Source organism: Amblyomma mixtum, chromosome 3 (assembly GCF_055824585.1).
Source record: "Amblyomma mixtum isolate Tamu chromosome 3, ASM5582458v1, whole genome shotgun sequence".
Taxonomy (NCBI): Eukaryota; Metazoa; Arthropoda; class Arachnida; order Ixodida; family Ixodidae; genus Amblyomma; species Amblyomma mixtum.
The window spans coordinates 141,959,460-141,980,827 of NC_143014.1; the positions used below are offsets into that span (position 1 = coordinate 141,959,460).

General features: G+C 44.3%; 2 protein-coding genes across 2 annotated transcripts in view; both read right to left on the reverse strand.

The window, feature by feature from the left end:
* The window catches only part of LOC149352185 (maternal embryonic leucine zipper kinase-like), a 192,031-nt gene that overhangs the window by 147,268 nt on the left and 23,395 nt on the right, over positions 1 to 21,368 (reverse strand). The gene's annotated exons all lie outside the window — the stretch shown is intronic.
* kel (kelch protein) overlaps positions 646 to 21,368 on the reverse strand; it is a 32,633-nt gene continuing 11,910 nt past the window's right edge. The window contains exons 6-10 of the mRNA XM_089581344.1: positions 20,129 to 20,395; positions 15,868 to 16,083; positions 4,854 to 5,055; positions 3,835 to 4,104; positions 646 to 2,336 (exon numbers count right to left, since the gene is read on the reverse strand). Coding sequence (XP_089437470.1) covers positions 2,164 to 2,336; positions 3,835 to 4,104; positions 4,854 to 5,055; positions 15,868 to 16,083; positions 20,129 to 20,395 — 1,128 coding nt within the window. The 3' untranslated portion in view covers positions 646 to 2,163. The remainder of the gene's footprint in view (positions 2,337 to 3,834; positions 4,105 to 4,853; positions 5,056 to 15,867; positions 16,084 to 20,128; positions 20,396 to 21,368) is intronic.

A 21,368-nucleotide genomic window follows, 5' to 3' on the forward strand; every position in this document is an offset into this window, starting at 1 on the left:
CCAAGGCCATGAAAAGCCTTATTTTTTTTTTATTACCGGAGCCCTTAGTTTATGAGCCAGTCAACAAATTCATGAAATTTACACATCTGAAATGCTGAAAGCAACAGCAATTTTATGCAGCTGCATGTGAAAGCATCCTAGGCAGCCCAATTCCATCCTAAAGGCATGTGTGACTTGGCCAGGATTGAATCAAAGATAGCATCTAGCACAAGACTTCTAGAATATGCTACATAGGTTCTGTAAGCATTTCATGCCGATGCATACTCTTGGCAACAGGGCATGTAATTTTCATTATGCACAGATTTCTCCGTCTGCTAGGCAATCAATGCACTCATTCTCATTTCTTGAGAGTTGTAGCTCGGAAAAGTATGTCGTGTTGCCACAGGCATTTGATATCTACACTATTCTTCTGTAGTGCACTATTTTTTGGTGAACTGTGAACAATATGATACCCTTGAGAGGTAATCTATCATTGTTGGCTGACTTCACATTGGGGTTTACAGTTCCCCTAAGCAAACTGCCACATGCTGATTCAATGAAGACTTGTATGCCAAAAGTTTGCCAGAGTCTAGAGGCTTTAGCAACAATCTAGTGAGCTCCAGCATGTTGTCACAATCGCTGGAAACAAAATGGGACAGCACACACTTTCAACCAGCAACCATCTTTATATCAAACCATACATACACATATATACATATAACTTGCTATACACATGAAAGCACAAGGCTGACATATACAAATTTGCAGTTAAACCTCTCGGAGATAAAGCGCTACACTTGTGTATAAATGAGCAACCGTCATAATGTGTCTGGTTGGTCTGCTATGCAATCTGTGCAACCAAATAGCCTGAATATGTTTATCTCTGGGTCATGTTTAACACATTCCAGAAAATCCCACTGGCCATGCGTTGTACCAAATTCCTTATTTTCCATGCTACGCATCATTTTCCTTTTTTCAGGTCCACACAATGAACATTAAAAGACATGCACAGACATGCTGGAAATTGTCTTTTGAACAGTCGATGCACAAAAGTGCACTATGTGCCCTAAGGTTGTCTCCATTTCACAGCTAAATATATCGGCACCTGTAGCCATAGCAAGCAGTCATGCATGCAGACACAGTACTCGCTTATGCTATGTGTGGTGGTTCGTGCAGTACACTTTAAAATGCCATTGTGGCAATCTCATTTTGCATTTCACAAGCCAAAGCTACACAATGCAAAATTGGCACATTCATATCACTTTGATCTGCTCATGTCCTGTGCATCATGGGCTTAGACTGGTGTATGCTGGCTCACAATTCTAGCAGCATGTCACAAGATGTGACCCATAAAATTGCATGGGGAACTACGGGCATCAGGTTTCAGGAATCACCATCTGGAATGCAACTGGAATGTAACTTCAAAACGCAACATCTCTCTTAGCTAATCTTTGTGTGTGCCTGTAAAAATGGGAACTCTTAAGCTCCGTCTTTGAAGCACTGCGCGATAGCATTAATAGGTCTCGTCATCGGCTCCTCTTGTCCACATAGACACAGACACTATTTCTTCTTCAACAATCACAATCATTATGTGAAAAACCACATGACGTACATATTACCGAGGGCTAGTGTGTCTGACTCACAACCCAAGGGTAACGGGCTCAATTCCCGACTAATTATACACCAATTTTCTTTTCAGCACAATTCACTTACTTTATATACTTATATGTCCTACAATGTTTGAGTAATGCTGCGACCTTATGATCAGCAGTTTTAATCACTTTTCAATTCCGCCGCTCTAAGTGTGACGTAGCCACCTTTTTCAACCAATCCAGAGTTTCTCTACACAGCGATGGACTACGCTGGTTTCCCTTAACACTCTTGCATTAAAACGTGTCTTGAAAGACTACACTGCAGCTGGCAGGTGACTTGTTTCCGAGGTGACAAAAAATTATGCGCGTATTCTCGTTTGTGTTTAATTTCTGTGCTGCTGAGATGGAAAGGTAAAGTCATACCACAATGAATGGCTCCGTTAGAGATGCTTGACCTGATGCCACTTGCTGTGAACAAAGTGGAAACAGAGGTGATTTCACGAAGAAGCATTTTTTCCCACACACTGAAAGGCGCTGCAGTAAAAAGCTGCACACACGCCTTCAGGTCAAGCTGCAATCTTTGAGCAGCCTCTTAAAGTGGCCTGTCAATGATTGTCACCCCTGCGTAGCTACGACCAATGGTCATGAAAGTGCTCAGGATGTTCCAGGATTTGGTCTTGGGATTGTAAACTTCCACAGATGAAAGGTTGGATGACCCATCATCGCCGCCAACAACATACAGCAGGCCATCCATAGCCACGACACCTAGTAGAGCAGGACAGTTGAGCAAAAATGAAGCAGCATGTTTGTCTCTCGTGGGAAGAACACTATTCCCTTGATAAGAACTTTTCGACTTTGCTAATTGTATTAGCCTAATGTTTATATAACAGTGCATTTGGCAATCCATGCATTTTGGACTGTCGTGGAATAAGCTGACATTTAAAATGCAATGTACTAGAGACAGAAGGCAAACTTTAGGCAAGTCCAGCACTTGCTTCAGGCGTTTTAGTAATGAAGCTAACATCCTGCAAACTAAATCGTCAAGCAGTAAAACACTTCTCTTTTTAATATGAATTTCAATGTGCAAGACAGTGAACTCTAATGATGAGGTCTGTGGTTCTCTGCGATGAATGCATCAGTGAAGGCGATAGCAGCACCCATGGAAAAGGGATAGAAGCAGTATTATAAAAGGTGCAGCTGATGCAACTTTACAAACAATTGAGCTAGCACTATGACAAAAGACTGAAAGAGCAGTGCATTCATCTATGCACTATGCTGGCACAGTGCAGCACTGAACTTTTAGTATACTCTTGTGAAATATGCAATTCCCTGAAGAGGCATGGCTCAACTCAGGTGAACATTAATAAACACACAAAACTTCATCTGGTAAAGCCAAGGATGCAGGGGGAGGGGGTCAATTAGGCTCCTGAATAGTCATAGGCCCCATTTGGCAACCACTGGCCTAGACACTGGAATTAGTGTTTTGACTGCAAGAGTCAAGGTAAGTTAAACATGAAATCAACTGAGGGGAACTTCAACATGCTTTGAATTGAACTTGTGATAGCTTGTGATTGCAAGAACAAAATGCCATTGTACAAGGCCATCAGGCGCCACAGCTAGAGTGCAGTAGTTGGTGTTTCCATAAACAAAGGGCAACAGACAGTCGTAGCACACATAGCAACCTGAACAGGTTTCATTAACAAAGTCTTCTCGGCTTGAATTTTTTGCTGCACACAGGTATGCTCATGCGATGCGTAGTACAGTTGAACCTCATTATAATGAAGTTGAAGGGGTCTGGCGATTACTTCTTTATAGCCGTAGCTTCATTATAGCCTGTGTTGGCCGAGCTATCAAGGGGAATCTTCGTTCCTTCATTATATTCATTATTGCATTATAAACCGTTTCGTTACAATGAGGTTCGACTTTATATGGTAATAGATTTTAGCACATGCAGCCATAACCATATATCCTGTCGCAAGTGGATGAATTTATGAACATTCCGTCTTTTGAACATGTGCAAAGTAACACCAAAGCAACGGAACATTAGCTTGACAAAAGTGCATGTGAAGACAGCTGTCTGAATTCTAAAAGAAAAAAAAAAAAGTGAAAGCCACATTCACGCAGGAAAGCAGAAGCCACGCATTTTCACCATATTTTCACGCTCTTCCCGTCCAACCTAACTGAGCACATACAACTGTACTTTTAAGCCCTCATAAAATCAGCTACGAGCACGAAACCTCACCCACGAGAAAGGTGCACTGACCTGCGTTGCGCCTAGCCAGGGCCATGTCTGGCACATGGGACCAAGAGTTTGACTCGGGGTGGTAGCACTCGACGCTTTTGCGAACCAGGGGCCCATCATGGCCTCCGACAGCATACAGCACTCCATCCAGGACTCCAACACCAGCACCGCTGCGCCTTGCAGACATATCAGCTACAAGGGACCACTCTTCTTCTTTGGGGTCGTAGCGCTCCACCGAGCTCAGGCACTGCCTTGACGCACCATCGTACCCACCAACAGCGTACAGAAGGCCTGTATCGCAAACCAAAGCAAGGGCATCATAAACATGCACAAATGCAGACAGCTTTGATTTCAGTCGAGCATGTTCAAGTCAGTCTGGAGGTCTGCAGTAACACACTATGGCAAAAATATCATTGACGTCTTATTAAAGTCTAAGCACCTAGTGCTATGAATGATAAAAAAAATCTCACAAAAGTTGTTATGCACAATTCCCGGAGTGTGCTGCTTTTATTCACCACTGTTTCTGACTGCTTATGAGTGTTATAAGGATTGGTGCATGCATATCATATTTATCTACATAACACACTTTTTCTGAAAAAAAAAAAAAAATTAAAATCTAGAGGGTGCAGGACCAATATCTAATGGGTGCATTCATTATGTGAGTGCATCCATCAGGCCAGTTAAGGTAATTTGGTTTCAAGCCAATGTGCTTTTAACAGACCCTCTATAAAAAATAAAATACCTATGGCAGCCACCAGAAGTACATCGCGAAAGTGCATGTAACACCATGCTCCAACGTTCCAACATGTATCTCATCTACATGCCTAAAGTATACCCAGGAAAGCATTCCTGATCAGCGCACACACACATGCATGCATACACACGGAATACTGCTAATTGCGCAACCATGTACACATACACAATGACTTTTGACAACATGCTCCGGTGAGCATCCTTTTCAAACGCAAAATGAAAGTGCAAAATGAAAGTGCAAAAGGGCAAGCAAAAGCACTCCAATTAATGAAGATAAGCGCACATACCATTCAGAACGCCTACACCAACACTGCTCCGACGGGTGCTCATAGATGCAATAGCTGTCCATTCTTCAGTGTGTGGATCATATCTCTCGGCACTGTTCAGCCCAGTAGAGCCATCGAATCCACCAACAGCGTAGATCTGGTTGTTTAGAACAGCCACACCTAAAGTGCTCCTCCGAGCCTCCATACTCGGTGCCTGGCTCCACTGTAAACACAAGATGAACAGCGATAATGCGCACTAAAGAACTCAAAGTAACTAGCTGAGATGCATGTAAGCCCCCAAATAACAATGCAACACTGTGCAAGCATTACTGCAAATGCTGAGGCACCGCAACCAAGAACACCACGTCACACCAGAACAAAGCTATTCCATCTGCCCTGGTGGATGGTATACGGCACTGCAACCCTTGCTTCTTCTTTGATGAACAAGTGTGCCACTGCCCCATAATCACCAACAGCACTGCACAAAGCCACGGCACCACTTTAATGCAATGTAGTAAGCTTTCCTGCCTGCTTTGTGAAATGATCCGATTGGATTCATGATGGCATGTGGAAGTAGACAAGCACGGGCGCTGAACTTCCAGCAACTTTTGTTGACAACGATTCACAAATATATACATGCTGTCCGTGCCAGGGGTAATTGTCTGCGCATGCACAACTATGCCAGCTCTGTGTATAAAAGGGTGATGGAGGCCATGCTGACGCTGCCCTCCCCAAGTCTAGAAATCCGTTCAAATTCTACGATTTCCTGTGTGACAAGCGTTTTAATGCGAAAGCATTACATGGCTCATCGGCAACGAAATCCAGCAGCAGTGATCCCAAAAATCCCAGATGATCTCACCGTGGTATCAAAGAAAAATAAAATTTCTTCCGAAGGTGCGGCGAATTCAACCCAAGACTTTTCAAAACTGCGAGGCAAGCATGCAACCCATAGGCCACAAAACAGCGTTGCTTTTTGGCGAACAAAGGTGAATCTAGAATATGCGTTGCCCTGCGACTGTATGCTAATAAGAAGGTGCGCCATTAGAAAGGAAGAGAAATAAATTTAAAAATGAATAAACAAATAATAATAATAATAATAATAATAATAAGTAAACAATACTTTCGTATTCAAAGCATGCAAGCAGTCTTAAGTGCCCTCCCTTATTTTTGCTCTTTTAATAACGGAATTTTTAAGCTGGATGAACAGCCCTTGCAAGACAGACAATGACTTGACAGAAAACCTTCAAAATCTTATCCTTCACACACATTTTTTATGTTCTTTACGTGCTCCCTTAACCTACCGTTAACACACCTCCCAGTATGGCCAACGAACACTTTTTCACACCTTAAGGGAATATGATATATTACGCCTTCTGCCCATTCAACAAAAGAGCCCCTGTGCTTCTTGCCGCAGCCACGTTGCTGGGTTGCGTCCGGGTCAGTCATTCTGCAGAGCTCTGACAACTTGTGAGGTGCAGAGAACACAACTTTCACGTCATAAAGCTGGGCCACCTTTTTCAGATTATGCGATAACGTGTGGATGTAAGGTATCGCAGATACCTTCGGCCTATACAGTGCGCGGGCTCCACACGTCTGTGGCTTTGTATGCATCTTTTTGAGAAGGCCCTCTGCAACCAAAATGAGGAATGCTGAGGATATGCAGCATTCAGCAGCGACTTGATGGCTGACGCATCTCGGATAAGGTACGGGCAAGATTTGCCGAGAACTTTCTTTAGGCACTACATGGCAGTAGCTCATTTAATGAGCTTTTTTTACAAAGGGCAGAGTTGAAAGGCAGAAGTGGTTTGTTGGTGCACGGATCACAGCACCAGTTGACACAACCACCTTTTAAATGAAGCTGGATATCTAAAAACCTAACCTGGCCATTGACAGGGAGTTCGTGTGTGAGGTGAAGGGGGCTCATCACATTTTTAAACACAGCCAATACCTTTCTGCTTTCACATTCAATGGCCCGAGTTGTTTTAAATTGTGAAGATGTTCATTGCATCTCAGACCCAGTGCCATTGCTCTAATACAGATTTCAATGGTAGCACCGCCAAGTTCGTAATAGTACTGTGGCCGTTATAAGTGGGCTTGGCTATAACGCTGCGCGGACGTTGCACGGACGAGAAAAAAAGACAGGAACAATATAGGACGCTCAAAGACAGCAGTAATTGCTCCAAGCCTAACTAGTTTCCATGAACATGCTGTTATCTTTTCAATAAGCTGAAGTAGGCGGCAACTGCTGTGAATCTGTCAGGCACTCAACATATGAACAAAGCCAAACACAATTGCACCTTAGCACACTATAGCATTGTGCCTGCAAACTAGTACTGGCGTATAACTAGATACACACCACCTAACTCTGCAATGAAATGCATCAAGCTGAACTAAGCTCGACGTAAGCAGCTACACGCCTCCATCACTGCCAAACAGTGTACGGATTGTCAACACCAAAGCAATGGCTGCACGAGCACTGTACAACAGTCCAGCTATGCCCACTGCAAGACAAAGGTCTCTCTCTTAAAACTTCCAATAAAGCTTGTCCTGTGCCAGCTACTGTGACCACCCTATCCCTGCAAACTTCCTTACTCATCTGCCCACCTGACTCTCTGCTGCCCCTACACTAACCTACTCTGGAATCCACTCTGTAACCCGAAGGGATCACAGATTACTTGTTCTTTGCATTACATTCCCAGCTCATGTGCATTTCCTCCTCTTGATTTCAGCCATCATCAACTTGTGTTTGTTGCCAAACCAAATCTACTTCCCTCCTATTTCTTACCAATTTTCCACTGTTTTCCGTTCCATGGCTCGGTGTGCTGTCCAGAATTCAGCTTCAAGCCAAGCCAACTGTTTGGTCTAAGACCCTTTTCCCAAGCATTTCACCCTAGAAGAGCCGAGCACCAGGCCAGGGGAAATCTTGTACCCATTAAAGAAACCGGTGGGTATCCGGCGGCACTGGGGATCGAACCCAGCACCTCCCGAATGCGAGGCGGATGCTCTACCACAAGGCCACGGAGCATTACTTGGAGCATTAGCCTCCAAGTTTCCTCCCCATAGGTGAGCACTGGCAACATACAGCTATTACTAATATACTTTTCTCTTAAGGGCTATTGCTAAGCTGCTATTCACAAACTGAGAGTACCTCCTACCAAATGCTCCTCACACCAATTTTATTTCCCAAACTACTTCACTGTCATGGTCCATATCTCCACCACTCACTACTTGCCCCTGATAGGTGTATTCCCTTACCACTTCCAATACCTCACTGCCAATCATAAACTGTTTCCTTCCCAGACTGTAGAACACAACTTAAGGGGGGATGAGGGTCTTGAAAACTTGTTTTTTATTTTTCAACATAACTTGTTGAAACTTAGCATGCAGGTGTATCATAGAATGCTGATTTCAAATATGCATTTAGATTTCATATATCTCACCTGGAAGAAAATTTATCGCAAAATAACATTCAAATTAGGCAATTTCTTACGGGCCTTTATAGTAATTTATCAGTTAAAGAATGATTTTTTAAGAATAAGTAGACATTTGCAAAGGCCCAAAGCACATGCTAAAGTTTTTTTTTTCCTTTAAACATGATATATGAGCAATTAGGCGAAGTGTGGGCTAATTGCCGCCATGTCATTTTTTCTTTCCAACTTTGTTGTTTATTTATGACCAACAAAATTAGTTTGTAGACATTCTGTTAGCTTTAGGATGTGCTTTGGGCCTTTGCAAATGTCTGCTTATTCTTTAAAAATGTTTATTTAACTGATAAATTACTTAAAAGGCCCGTAAGAAATGACCTAATTAGGATATTTTATTTTGGCATATATTTCCTTCCAGCTGAGATATTTGAAATCTAAATGCATATTCGAAATCAGCATTCAATGATACACCCAGGTGCTAAGTTTCAAAAACGTATGTTAACAAATAACAAAAAAGTTTTCAAGACCCTCATCCCCCCTTAAGCTTTCTATCAGGAACAAAAAAAGAGTAAGCGGGCAGTTTTCAAGCAATAATGCTTGTCAGCGTGGCTGGGCAGTACATCATTATTGCATTAGGGCAGAGCCATGTACAAAATAAACATAACAATGGAAGCACACAGCATTCAAAACAGAGATAAGCACAGATTATGAAGAAGTAGAACACTTGCGTGTCACGAAGCAGCGAGACTCAAAACAAGGTATTATGACACAGTGACATAGAGTATATGAACAACAGTACATTTTCAACATTATACATAAAAAACAGGAGAGGGCACTTTCACACGTGAATTATCTTTTTAACACTAGTATAAAACAAGAGCACTTTACCGATGAATATTTTATCAATTGGGCAGCATAGGAAAAGCATACGGTTTCATTCATTTGACTGCACAAATTACCGTATAAATTGCATAATTTTTCGAACAGAGGTGAGTATGGTAAATTTGTTGAACTTGAAGGTACATGAAATGTGCGGGTTCTCTTTCCGTAGTTGGTGTACACATGAGGAATAATAAATTTCTCTGTGTGGCGCAAGGGCCGTGTTTTTATGTTTTTCAATTTGAAGCAACCAGAGAAGTCATGTTTATATAAAATATCAAATAAGAACTGCTTCTCTATGAATAACGTATCAAAATGATTCATGCTGAGTGATACATGTTCATTATGAAACTGTGTTCTGTATGACAGGCTAGAGGCAATTTTTCTTGGAATACTATTTATTACATTTAATTTTCATGCAGACGCGAAACCATAAAAGGAAAGACCATATCTTAGTACTGATTCGCCTAAGCTCTTGTACACATAATGATCTCAGGGAGAATAGATATGCACAAACCGTTCTTAGCTTCTTTGCAACTACCGCGATATGAATATATTCCGAGACAGTGTGTTGTCGAATGTCATTTCTAGGTATTCTGCACTGTTACCAGTTCCACTGGGACAAATGAATTCCCAGAGCAAGTGTTACTGCAAGTAAATTGGCTCGGAATTTATTACGACTTTTATGTGGATTGTGGAAACATACAAGATTTGGTTTGGCTTTGTTAGCGACTACTGCATGCAGTGAAAACCAAGAGAGCACGTGTTCTATATCTGTTTGAAGTATACCTCCAAGTTCGTTACAAGATGTTCCAGGCAAGGGCAAATATAGCTTGGTTTGCAGCGGTAAACTGGCTTGATCGTTAATGTAAATATTGAATAAGAGGGCTCCTAGGACTGACCCTTGAGGTACTCCTCAGTTAACATCTAACAACTTACTGTAACAGCCTCCTATTTTTACACACTGTTGTCGTTCTTTGAAGTAATTATAAAATAATGACTGGTATGGCCCCCTGAAGCCAAAATTACCTATTTTATGTAGTAGAAGTTGATGGTTAATTGTACTGAATGCTTTCTGAAGGTCATGAAAAAGTGTTAGAACAATATGGTTCTGGTCAATTTCAGAGCAAATAATGTCAATGAAGTCTTCTAAAAGGCCAGTTGTGTTGTTGGTTGGTTTATGGGGTTTAACGTCCCAAAGCGGCTAAGGCTATGAGAGACGCCGTAGTGGAGGGCTCCGGAAATTTCGACCACCTGGGGTTCTTTAACGTGCACTGACATCCTCTAGAATGTCTCCTCCAAGGAAATTCAACCGCCGCGGCCGGGATCGAACGCACGTCTTTCGGGCCAGCAGCCGAGCACCATAGCCACTGAGCCACCGCGGCGGCCCCAGTTGTGTTGTATTCCAGGAAAAAAACCATATGGAGCTTGGCTTAGTAAACCATATTTTTGACAGAATGACACCATACCAGCATGAACAACCTTTCAAAGATGCAGGCAATAGATGAAAGGATAGTTATTGGTCTGTAGTTATCGTAAACACTTTGTGATCTTTTTTTTTAAAAAGAGTCTTACTACGCTGGTTTTCAATTTCTTATGAATATGGCCTGTTTTTAGGGTTTCACTAATGATGCGAAGCAACACTGCTTTCAGTTTATCAAAATGCACAACAATATCCTTTATTCTAATGCCGTCGTAACCAGGCTATTTAGGGTTTTTTTTTTTTTGCTATATTCCAGAGTTCAGTTTCTGAGATAGAAGACAGGTAAGCAGAATGAATGTTTGAGTTTTTTGCTTTGCTGCGTGCAAAACACAAAGTATTAGGCGTAACTTCATCACAGAGGCATTGAAGTGCTTATTAAAATCTTCAGCCAGTTCCTTGCTTTCAAAGTTTGGCAAAGCTTGCTTTATTGTATCATCAGTTGTACGCCTAAGTGATCTTCCTAGAACCGTGTTCACTATACTCCAGGTTGTTCCGGAACCGCAGCGGGAGGCAGAAAATTTCTGTACGTGATAACGTTTTTTAGCTACTCTTATTTTCACCATTAGTTTATTTCTTATTTGTCTGAATTCTTCATATGTAGTCTTAAAGGGACACTGAGGAGAGCTCTATTAATATTTTTTTTATAGCAAAATCCGATAGTTCGGCATTTCATGGCTTTGTTGCCACTTGGCCGGCAGCGAAAGATGCATTTATTTCTAAGAAATTTGGATTCGAAGTTGAAATAGTTTTTCCCGCCGCTCTGATTCAAACTTGGGATTCTGCTATGACGACACAGAACTAAGTGACGTGAAACATGACATTCACATGACGTAACGCAGACTCCGTGATTTCTGGCGGCCAGCAGTGCGGCCCAGCAGCAGCCGAAAAGAAAGCTACCGCCGGCCGCACGTTGAAGGCATCTATCGGCTATTGCGGCCGTCGCTTCGTTTACATTTGCACTGGCGTTTTGCCAGCGTTACAATGGATCCCGTTCTCGAAGTCGTCAACGAAGTTCTCGCAAATAGACGCCTTTAGCATACCGTGTACCTTGTTACCGTTAGCGGAATACCGGGAGCCCCCATACCGCTGAGAACAAGCGCTGATTGGTCCCGGCGCTGCAGGAGCGCGCGTAGCTATCGGGTACGTGGCGCCACCTGGTGACGTCAAGGAGATTTGCGCATGCATTGGCTGCGCCTCAGTGATGCATGGTTTCTCGGTTCCTGGTGTTGCTAGAACCATTCGTTCTAGCAACACTGTTTTGTTCTATGACGCCATGAAGCTTGTACTTGCGAGTTTGGCCTGTGGCGGCGATACCTGTATTTTGGTTCTTGCTCTTTTCTATGTTACAGGAGCTTTGTTGTCAGTATGAATGGCGTTTTTGTAATCAGGAGCTGGTATTCTGTCGATGCAAGTCAACTTCAATTTCTCCTCAGTGTCCCTTTAACAACGGGCTTTTCCAGCAGCTTTTCTGAAGCTTGCTTTTAATGTAGCAGAGTTCAAGAATTTCTTTGTCAATCCAGAGGCTGCGGGGGTTTCTAAGTTTTCGCTTTATTTTCCTTTGGGAGTTGCGGTATATACCAGAAAAACTCTGTATCGGTAACTCATAGCATTACAAATGATCAGTACATATGAGCCTGCCCCAGTCAAAAGACATTATTTGTTTATCAAAATATGTTGATAAATAAGTTGTCGGAAATGAAAACACCTTTGCTCATACTAACAGAATCGGGTGTTCTGATAGTGATGGAACTAGGACTTATAGGTTTGGTTTATTGGGGTTTAATGTCCCAAAGCGACTCAGGCTATGAGGGACGCCGTAGTGAAGGGCTCCGGAAATTTCGACCACCTGGGGCTCTTTAACGTGCACTGACATCGCACAGCACATGGGCCTCTAGAACTTCGCCTCCATCGAAATTCGACCACCGCGGCCAGGATTGAACCCGCGTATTTCAGGTCGGCAGCCGAGCGCCATAACCACTGAGCCATCATGGCGGATTACTAGGACTTATATTATTAGAGGCTTTCAGCATAGCAGAGATGCATTAGCGTAGACATAAATCGGTTTACCGGACACCAGCTGCACATGCTGCACAGTGGTAGGGGCGCGACCAGGCAGGGGCACTGCACGTGCGCAGCCTGCGTCCTCCAAATTGGTATATATGTCTGCATTAATACATTTCAGCTAAGCCTCTATTATGTTGGCCTTAAAAATAGCATAAACAAGATAAAGCAATACTCTGCGGTAAAACACTGGTATTGTTGTTGTACCCCGCCATGCGACCACATCTAAGAAAAATATGATTTTATCTTAAATAATGCATAATGTTTTAAAAAGTGTGTTTTGGTTTATAATGACTTATACTGTTTGATGCATCTTTTGATACAAAAAAAGTACAGGTTAAAAGGCTGCGCTCAAACTGTATCACCGCATTAAGTGCTTTCAGTTGACCTTACTAGGTAGTGCCACAGTGTTTTGGCTTTGTCAGACCAATCAAACTGTTCTCAATGAGATGTATGTGAGCGTGCTGTGAGTTGTGAGATTCAAGTGAGTTGTGGTCACGCGACTTGGGGAAACTACGCTAAGCTACAAATCTAATCACTGCCTGGCAGCTTGGTCCATATCAGTCTCTGGTTCCCCAGTTTTCCTACATGCAATCACTATCCGGCTCGCTTATGATGATTTCCAGTATTGGGAAACTTAAGAACAAGCATGTCTGCTGACTAAAAAAATTACCTTCGAAAATATTCTGCAGAATTTCTACAATAAGCTCTCAGTTGTACTAAAAAAAAAAAAATTGGGATCCTTAAAATTCGGCTGCCGGTCTGTTTAACCACATGCCAATACTGCCGACAGGTTCTACCGCAATATATGACCTTCTACCACAGTACACACTGTTCATGAAAAATAAACAACACACTGACTTCATGGTGCTGCTCCCTTCAGGTACTGCACGGCAAGCCCCATCTTGTAGTTACACACGGAGAGAAAATACACAAGCTGCAAAATGGAGGATACAGCACCAGTGTCTGCCCTGACAGACTTCCATCCACCATACACAAAAGCTTTGATAATTCGGTATCGGTTAATTCAAATCTCGGATAATTGGTACAACTTGGATAATTGGCACAATTTATGTGGTCCCGTAATATGCGATGTAAATTTTACCGCATAATTCCAGCCATTAGCTTGCTCCAGCTCGGTTAATTCGAAGACCTGGGCTGCCATGTGCCAGCACTCATGACTCGGCATGCGCCTCAGCAACAACACGCAGGCCAAAGCATCCCTGTATAGTTCACCGGCACCCGATCGAGATTTGGGAGCACAGCCCTGCTCATACTGCTCTACGACACAAAGAAAAGTTTTTTCCCGCACGCTGTGCCGAACTGGTCGATTAAAAATGCATTAAAACCTAATTAATTAAGCAGTCAACTCGGACTGCTCGCGTGGTCCTAGCTAATGGCTTCAAAGGCTTGTTAATTCAGATGCAGCCAGGCTCGCACTGGTTAATTTGGACAGGCTCCAGAGGGAGAGACATGTCGAGGTATGACCGACACAGCAACAAGCAATGGTCCAAATAGCCTTCCTCAAGACTAAACTGCAAGCTACAGTGCCGCCCGTACTCTTCTGACAAGCGCACAAACGGCAGGCGTGACAACGATCAGAGGGCCCCATCTCCGAAAAATAGCCCCCGCCGCGCATCGGCCAGCCAGGTGCTGACTGACACTCGCCACAGGTCTAATTTTTTACTAAAAGACGTCACGCCCGACTGGAGGCGATGTGTTTGTTACCGTCCACGTAGTTCTGTTCACTCAGCGTGCCGAAACTTCACTTTCATCCCATGCTGTTCGCTACTGGTGCAGTGGAGCCACCTCACAAGCGGCGGCGCCACTCGTGAGGAGGCTGTACTGCTACCGAATCACATCGTGAAAGATGTCATGGAACCCCCTACCATTTTTGAGCAATTTTGCTTCGACATTCCCAACAGTGTGCACGCAGTAAAGTATTTGATGAAACTGCAGAAGGTTGTCGTTGCAGTGCAGTTCAATAAATTTGCTGTAATGCGAATAGCTTTTCACTTTCTTTTGGGGGGGGGGGGGGGGGGGGTTATCTGATAATTCTAAATTCCAGATAGTAATTCGAATGTTTTTCAGGTCCGTTGAAGTTAAAATTCATGAGCTTTTACAGCACACCGTGCTACGCCCGGACTCGCCAGATAGACCACGTGCGCTCTTTTCTCGTTGCTACTCTTAAACTTACATCTGCACGTGTGCCTCAGAGCTCCGTCATGCCAGTAACCTGACGTATTGACCTTGGCCACCGCCCTCGCACACGCCAGGAACATCGGAGTATAAAAGCGCTGGCGAACGGTGATGAGCATTGCCCTGTGGGCATTGAAACCAGTGTGACAAAATTTCAGGTAACCGACAGTAACGCGGCACCATGGCATTGTTGAGTGCAATGGTAGCAATTCTGAAGCGCTACAAGCAGCTGAACAACATTTCACGCTTTCCTTTTTCGCTATGCTTTGATTTCAGAGAATTCGAAAACCTACTTGATTTGAATATTTTACGCAGTCCTACAGGCTTCGAATTAAGGTGATTATATGCATTTAAACAGATATAGCTAAAAGCTAATGAATTTTGCACTCTTGTGCTTCTTTGGATGCTTAATCCTTAAACTTTTATGGTGACGAAACAGCACTCAAAGATGGAACGACAGTGCTGGCATATCCTCTATCCTTCATCCTAACCTTCTGTTCTTCTCTCCATGGTGGTACTGCGCACTTCTGGCATCACAACAGGCATGTGATAGAATCGACATGGACCAAGAGCCAAGTGGATTCTTTACCTATCAGCTGGCTGTGACACATCACCCCATACTGTGTGGTATGTGGTATGCAGGGTGTAGCATCCCGAAGTGACACATGGGCTATGAGAGATACTGTAGTGGAGGGCTCTGGATTAATTTGGACCACCTGGGATTCTTCACCGTGGGCTGACATCGCACAGTACACGGGCATTTTGCATTTTACCTTCATCAAAATGCAGCCACCATGGCCAGGATTCAATCCTGTCACCTTGGAATCATACCATGGTTGCCATGGTATGATACCAAAAAGGTTGCTACAAATTTGTGCAAGCTCTATTTCACTTTACGAACATGAAGGAGATATAGAATTCAGTAAAAAACATTTTTTCCTTTTTGTTGGTAAACAGCTCTGTTGAAGAAGAAGAGGAAAATCCTCACCTGATCCCTCACAGGATCATAGATGTCAACAGTGCGCACACGTAGTGAGCCATTGAAGCCACCCACAGTGAAAACCCGTCCATCAAGAAGGGCAAGACCAGCACGGCATCGCCGACTGGGAAGTTCAGCCAGCTGCAGCCAGCGCTCGCGCTGCAGGTCCAGGCACTCCACACTGCGAATGGCCTTGGGTGCTTGGCCCCCTACTACCAGCAGCATCTGCAAAGAGCACCCAAAGGCCAGGCTAGTTCAGAAATCCAAAGTTAGATGTGCGCCTTTGAATGCAAATACGATAAGATGGCCAGCACAGCAGGCAAAACATGGATGGAAGGCTTCCCCCTACAGTGGATCAGATCACTATCAGAAGCATGACATATGGCTGAAAGGAAATAGCTCATTGGGATAGGAAATCTACAGGCAGAAGTAGCACATGCAACCTCGAATGACCTTGAGACCTGCCAAGATGCTGGAAGTGCAGTGTCTTGGTGGGAATTATCTGCTGGGGTGGGTTATACTTAGTTGTGCTTGGCACCAATCGACACGTAATTTCAGCACATTTTAGCATTTGTTAGGAAGCCTGACCACCAACATCCACACTATGGCAAGTGCTTTCAACACAGGGTGGCAGTGTGGAAGTGCACTGAAATTTCATGGAAGCATGGCGTTATGACATGCTAAGAACCATACTCGTAGAATTGAAATGATAAAACAAGGAATCAGACTTGCTGTACATTTTGTTGCCATTGGCAACATTGTACAGTGCATAGTGCCCTAAAAGCAGCTGATACCTCGCAATGTGTTTAAAGGTCGTACCTGCCCAGTCAACTACCAGCAGATAGCATTTCTCACTACTCTGGCATGCTTGCCTACAACAGCCTTTCACTGCATCAATTCGACAACAATGTGCAACAAATGCGAAAGCTCATCGTTGTGTCACGGGCAGTGACACAGAGATGAAAACATTCTGCTGGACAAGGTTTTCATAACTTCTGCACAGGCAAATAATAATGAAGCCTGCCCTACACCACTAACAGATGAGACACCTGGCAGTAATAAGTCGTGCTTCTTCAAGAGCTTGATTTGCACCTGCTTTTTTGCACCGCATGAAAGTACATCTGAGGGCATGAGGAACCCACCACAATCATTAATTTTTCAACTAACACACACTGAAGGGACTACAAACTCAATTCCCAAGCATTTTATTTCTGTAGTGAAGTCAAATAATGACACCTGTTACAATCGCTTCCCCATTTGTTCAGCATGCAAAGCTGCTTTTTTGGCCCAGAAACTTGCAACTGAATGAACGAATATATGTACTTCTCTCCAGAGTGGTGCAATTCCTGATGTTACATGTGATGCAATGAAACACACCCTGACTGATGACAGCTACGCCGGAGCCACCTACGTGTGTAATCACGGTGTTAGTCGTCCGTTACAATGCAGCAAACAGTTCATTTATCTTTCTGAGGACTGTTTTCAAAGTAAACCTTGCTATCGTTTGAACGGTAGTACTTGCAAGAACACGTAGCGCACGAGGTAGCATGCCAGACTACATGTGACGCTTGCGTGGTTCTGGGAAACATCCAGCGGATAACAGCGCTTTATGGGGGTATGCTAGCTTAGTACACATTCACTGTGGCATTTTAAAGCGATAGCTTTAAAATGATGCAGTATAATTTGTCGTACTCTTCGAAGCACTTGCCAAATGTTAACAAATGGCTAACAAATGGCCAGGCACTCCAGGAAGAGAAACATATTCTGGATAGTTTCGCTCACATGTGTTTCTATGGGTCACACTCCCGTTCCGTTCCCCCAGCCGGGGTTGACTCTCATGCACTATCAGCAAGAAATGAAACACGAACAAGACAACCGAACCACGGACTGCAAAATACGCGGCTCTTCACCGGGGTGAGCTCTATACTAGCTCGTACTATATCAATTTTGAAGGCGCGAAGACTCTTCTTTAGATGTGTTATTCAACCTCGCTTGCATTTCTAATCCAGGAGCTAATATGTTGTTGTTTTTGTGTTGCCACCTCAGTTTTCTTGTTCGCGTTTCATTCGTTGCTGATAGTACATGTTTCACGGTGTTTCAAATAAACATAATTTCCCTTCGAAATGACACTTGATACTTTCAGAGCCTGTTCTATGATGAATTTGGTTGTTCTTTATGAAGGGACTACAACATGGGTGCGCTGCAAAATGAGAAAACTGCTTTGAAAACTTTTCCTTCCATGTATTCCTACAGAAGCTAAGCCTACTTTTCACCCTCAGATGGAACTGCCAGCCGCAAACCCCCGTTTTGTTTGTAAACATGGTGTTGGTCTATAGCTTACATGCGTTAGCCAAGTTAGCTTGCGACAGGGATTCGAACCTACGACATATGCGCCTTCAACTGTACACCTTCCCAGACTCTTTACCTCTTCCCTTAAGGTGCGGTTGAGGTGTCCACCAAGATGTGAGACAGTTACTGCGTTATTTCCTTTCCTCAAAAACCAATTTATCAAAACTGCAATGCAACCATTAATTGTACACTGTAGCTGGTGGTGTCATATGATTTCTCACTGCATATAGTAGTATACATCTCTTAGTCAGGTTGGAGGATAGCTCATGACAAGTATTCGAACTGAGTGTTCGAGTGTTTCACTTGGACCTTTGTGGATTCAGTGTTTGTGGAATCAGTGTTTGGAGGCGCGTCTACATTTTATTTTTCAGTGAGAACACTGCATCGAGGTCGAGCATTCACGATGACACCCTAATGCTTTCGCCTTCACAGCACTTGAGCAGTCTTAAATGACCTCTGAATATTTTTCTTTTTTTTTTTTTTTTTTACCGGAAGCAATTTACAAATGAATTCAACAACTTTTTTTTTTTTTACATATGGAGTTCCATGTATCCAGCCGAGCATGGGCATCGGCGTGGGGCATGCACTACCCATGGCTCAGGCGAAACTATGTTATACCCTGCATACAAGTCGGTGCCACATAAAAGTCGACCCCCAAATTTAGAACGGCCGTTTTTGTAAAAATAATAATCTTATATGTGTCAATATATGGTACATTGCTTGTTATGACCTCTGAATTTTTAAAAGAAAGATGCGCTGCGGTGTGCGCGTTGCTGCAGTTATCTCTACCCATTCATCAGCACCATCATCAGCCTGACAATGCCCACCAAAGGGCAAAGGCCTCTCCCATATCTCTCCAATTAACCCTGTCCTGTACCAGCTGCAGCCACCTTATCCCTGCAAACTTCTTAAATCTCATCCACCCAACTAAATTTCTGCTGCCCCCTGCCTTCTCTTGGAATCCAGCCTGCTACTCTTAAGAACCATCGATTATCTTGCCTTTGCATTACATGCCCTGCCCAAGCCCATTTCTTCCTCTTGATACGGACTAGGATGTCCTTAACCTGCTTTTGTTCCCTCACCCACTCTGCCCTCTTCCTGTCTCTTAACGTTACACCTATCACTTTCCTTTCCATAGCTTGCTGTGCTGTCTTCAAATTAAGTTGAACCCATTTCGTTAGCCTCCACGTTTCTGCCCCATACCTGAGTACTGGCAAGATACAGCTGTTATGTGCTTTTCTCTGGAGAGATATTGGTAAACTGCTATTCATCATCAGAGAGAACTTGCCAAATGCGCTCCACCCCATTCTAGTTATTTTACTCCCATGATTCGGGCCTGGGGTCACTACTTGCCCTAAGTAGACGCATTCCCTTACCACTTCCATCACCTCACTACCAATTGTGAACTGCTGTTCCCTTGCGAGACTGTTGAACATTACTTTGGTTTTCTGTATATTAATTTTTAGGCCCACCTTTCTGCTCTGCCCGTCTATCTCATTGATCATACTTTACAGTTCACCTGAGTGACTTGGCAAGGCAATGTCGTCAGTGTATCGCAGATTACTGAGGTATTCCTCATTAACTCTTATCCCCAACTGTTCCCATTCCAGTCCCCGGAATACCTCCTGCAAACAGGTGTGAACAGCATTGGCGACATCGTACCTCCTTGCCTAACACCCTTCTTTATTGGAATTTTATTGCTACTTTTATAGAGGACTATGGTAGCTGTGCAGCAATAATAGATGTCTTCCAGTATTTGCCTTCACAGGCAGGTGCTCCAAGAAATTTCTAAATTTTCTGCAAAAAAGAAAAAAAATACCCTCCCTTGCACCTGGTGGCTTCTTAGAGCATAGAGTGCAAGCTAACGCACAGTATTCACAGCATCAGGCCCAACAAGAAACATGAACGTGCGGTAGCAAACCTTGGGGCGTCCGACCGGTGTTCGAGGCTTGGTTCGTGGCGTGGCATAGAGGGCTTTCTGATCGGCACGCAACAGGTGGTACTTCATGGCCTCAATGAGGAAGTCCTTGCAGGGGAGGTTCCCTTTAAGCAAGGGTTCCTCCTCCACACGCTGCACCAGGTACTCCTGGGAAAGCAGCGGCAGCCGCACATGCTCCATCAAGGAGCCTAGCTGTGACTCCCGGTTGGCCAAGTCTTGGTTCACCCAGTTCATCACTGCTTCAAAGACCTGCAATCGCAGAAAGAGTATGCATGCAAAGGGACGCAACCAGTGAATGAGGCATCAGTGCTGTGAAATCTTCAAGGGTTGCATGTTGCTCTCTACTACCATCCCCAACAGGAGCACATATCTATAGTAGCTTTACTTCTCTTATGGGGGTCTATTCTTGTAGTAACGCTCAAAGGGCTAGAAGCAGTTGTCGCTCTCTAGCACCAGCGTGCCAGCCCTAGCAGTCAGAGCTGTGACCCCCAACCCGCGGTGCGGTGAGTCGCAACCACGGCGGGTTCGGGCCAGAGGGGACAAACACGAGTATGCTACTCGGAGGAGCGTTTATTGCTCCCGAGCAATACAATGCAGCAGCAACAATACAACCGCCGTAACGAGGGCGAGTGTTCCGCTCGCGTACGGGGGTGAAAAAGACAAAGGAAAGAACGCACGCAAAAATGTGGGGGAAGAAGGTTCCGCTCACCTCGCGTGGTTCCTCGCTCACGGCCCGCGGCGGTCAAGTCACACACGGTGGCCGGGCGATAAGGGCAGCGGTCTCCGTGGCAGATCTCTGACCCGTGCGTATGCACGGCTCCCGCCAGAAGACGAGCGCGAGCCTCGGGAGAATCGCGTCTCCTCCCGGGCTGTGGAGAGGAGGTCTCTCCGTTGTAAGAGGGGAAAGAGGGGAAGTCTCCGCGGCGGGGAGCGAAAGGAAGCGGGGGTGGCGAGAGTGCCCTCCCTCGCAAAACCTCCCGAACGGCGCGCGCATAGCATCGCGTGATAATTACGCGCGGCCGTTACAATGGGGCAGGGGATTCATGTGTATCCCCACATCCCCCCCTCCTTAAAACTGCCCTACGGCTGAAAAGTGACCGCGTTCACACAAAAGGGTATACCGAGTGGGGCCGGCGAAACGCCGTTTAACTTTAAAACGAATTAAGAACAGATTCAGCTCACAGCCAGCAGTGCCGCCGTCGAAGGCCGTGGACGCCAGGGC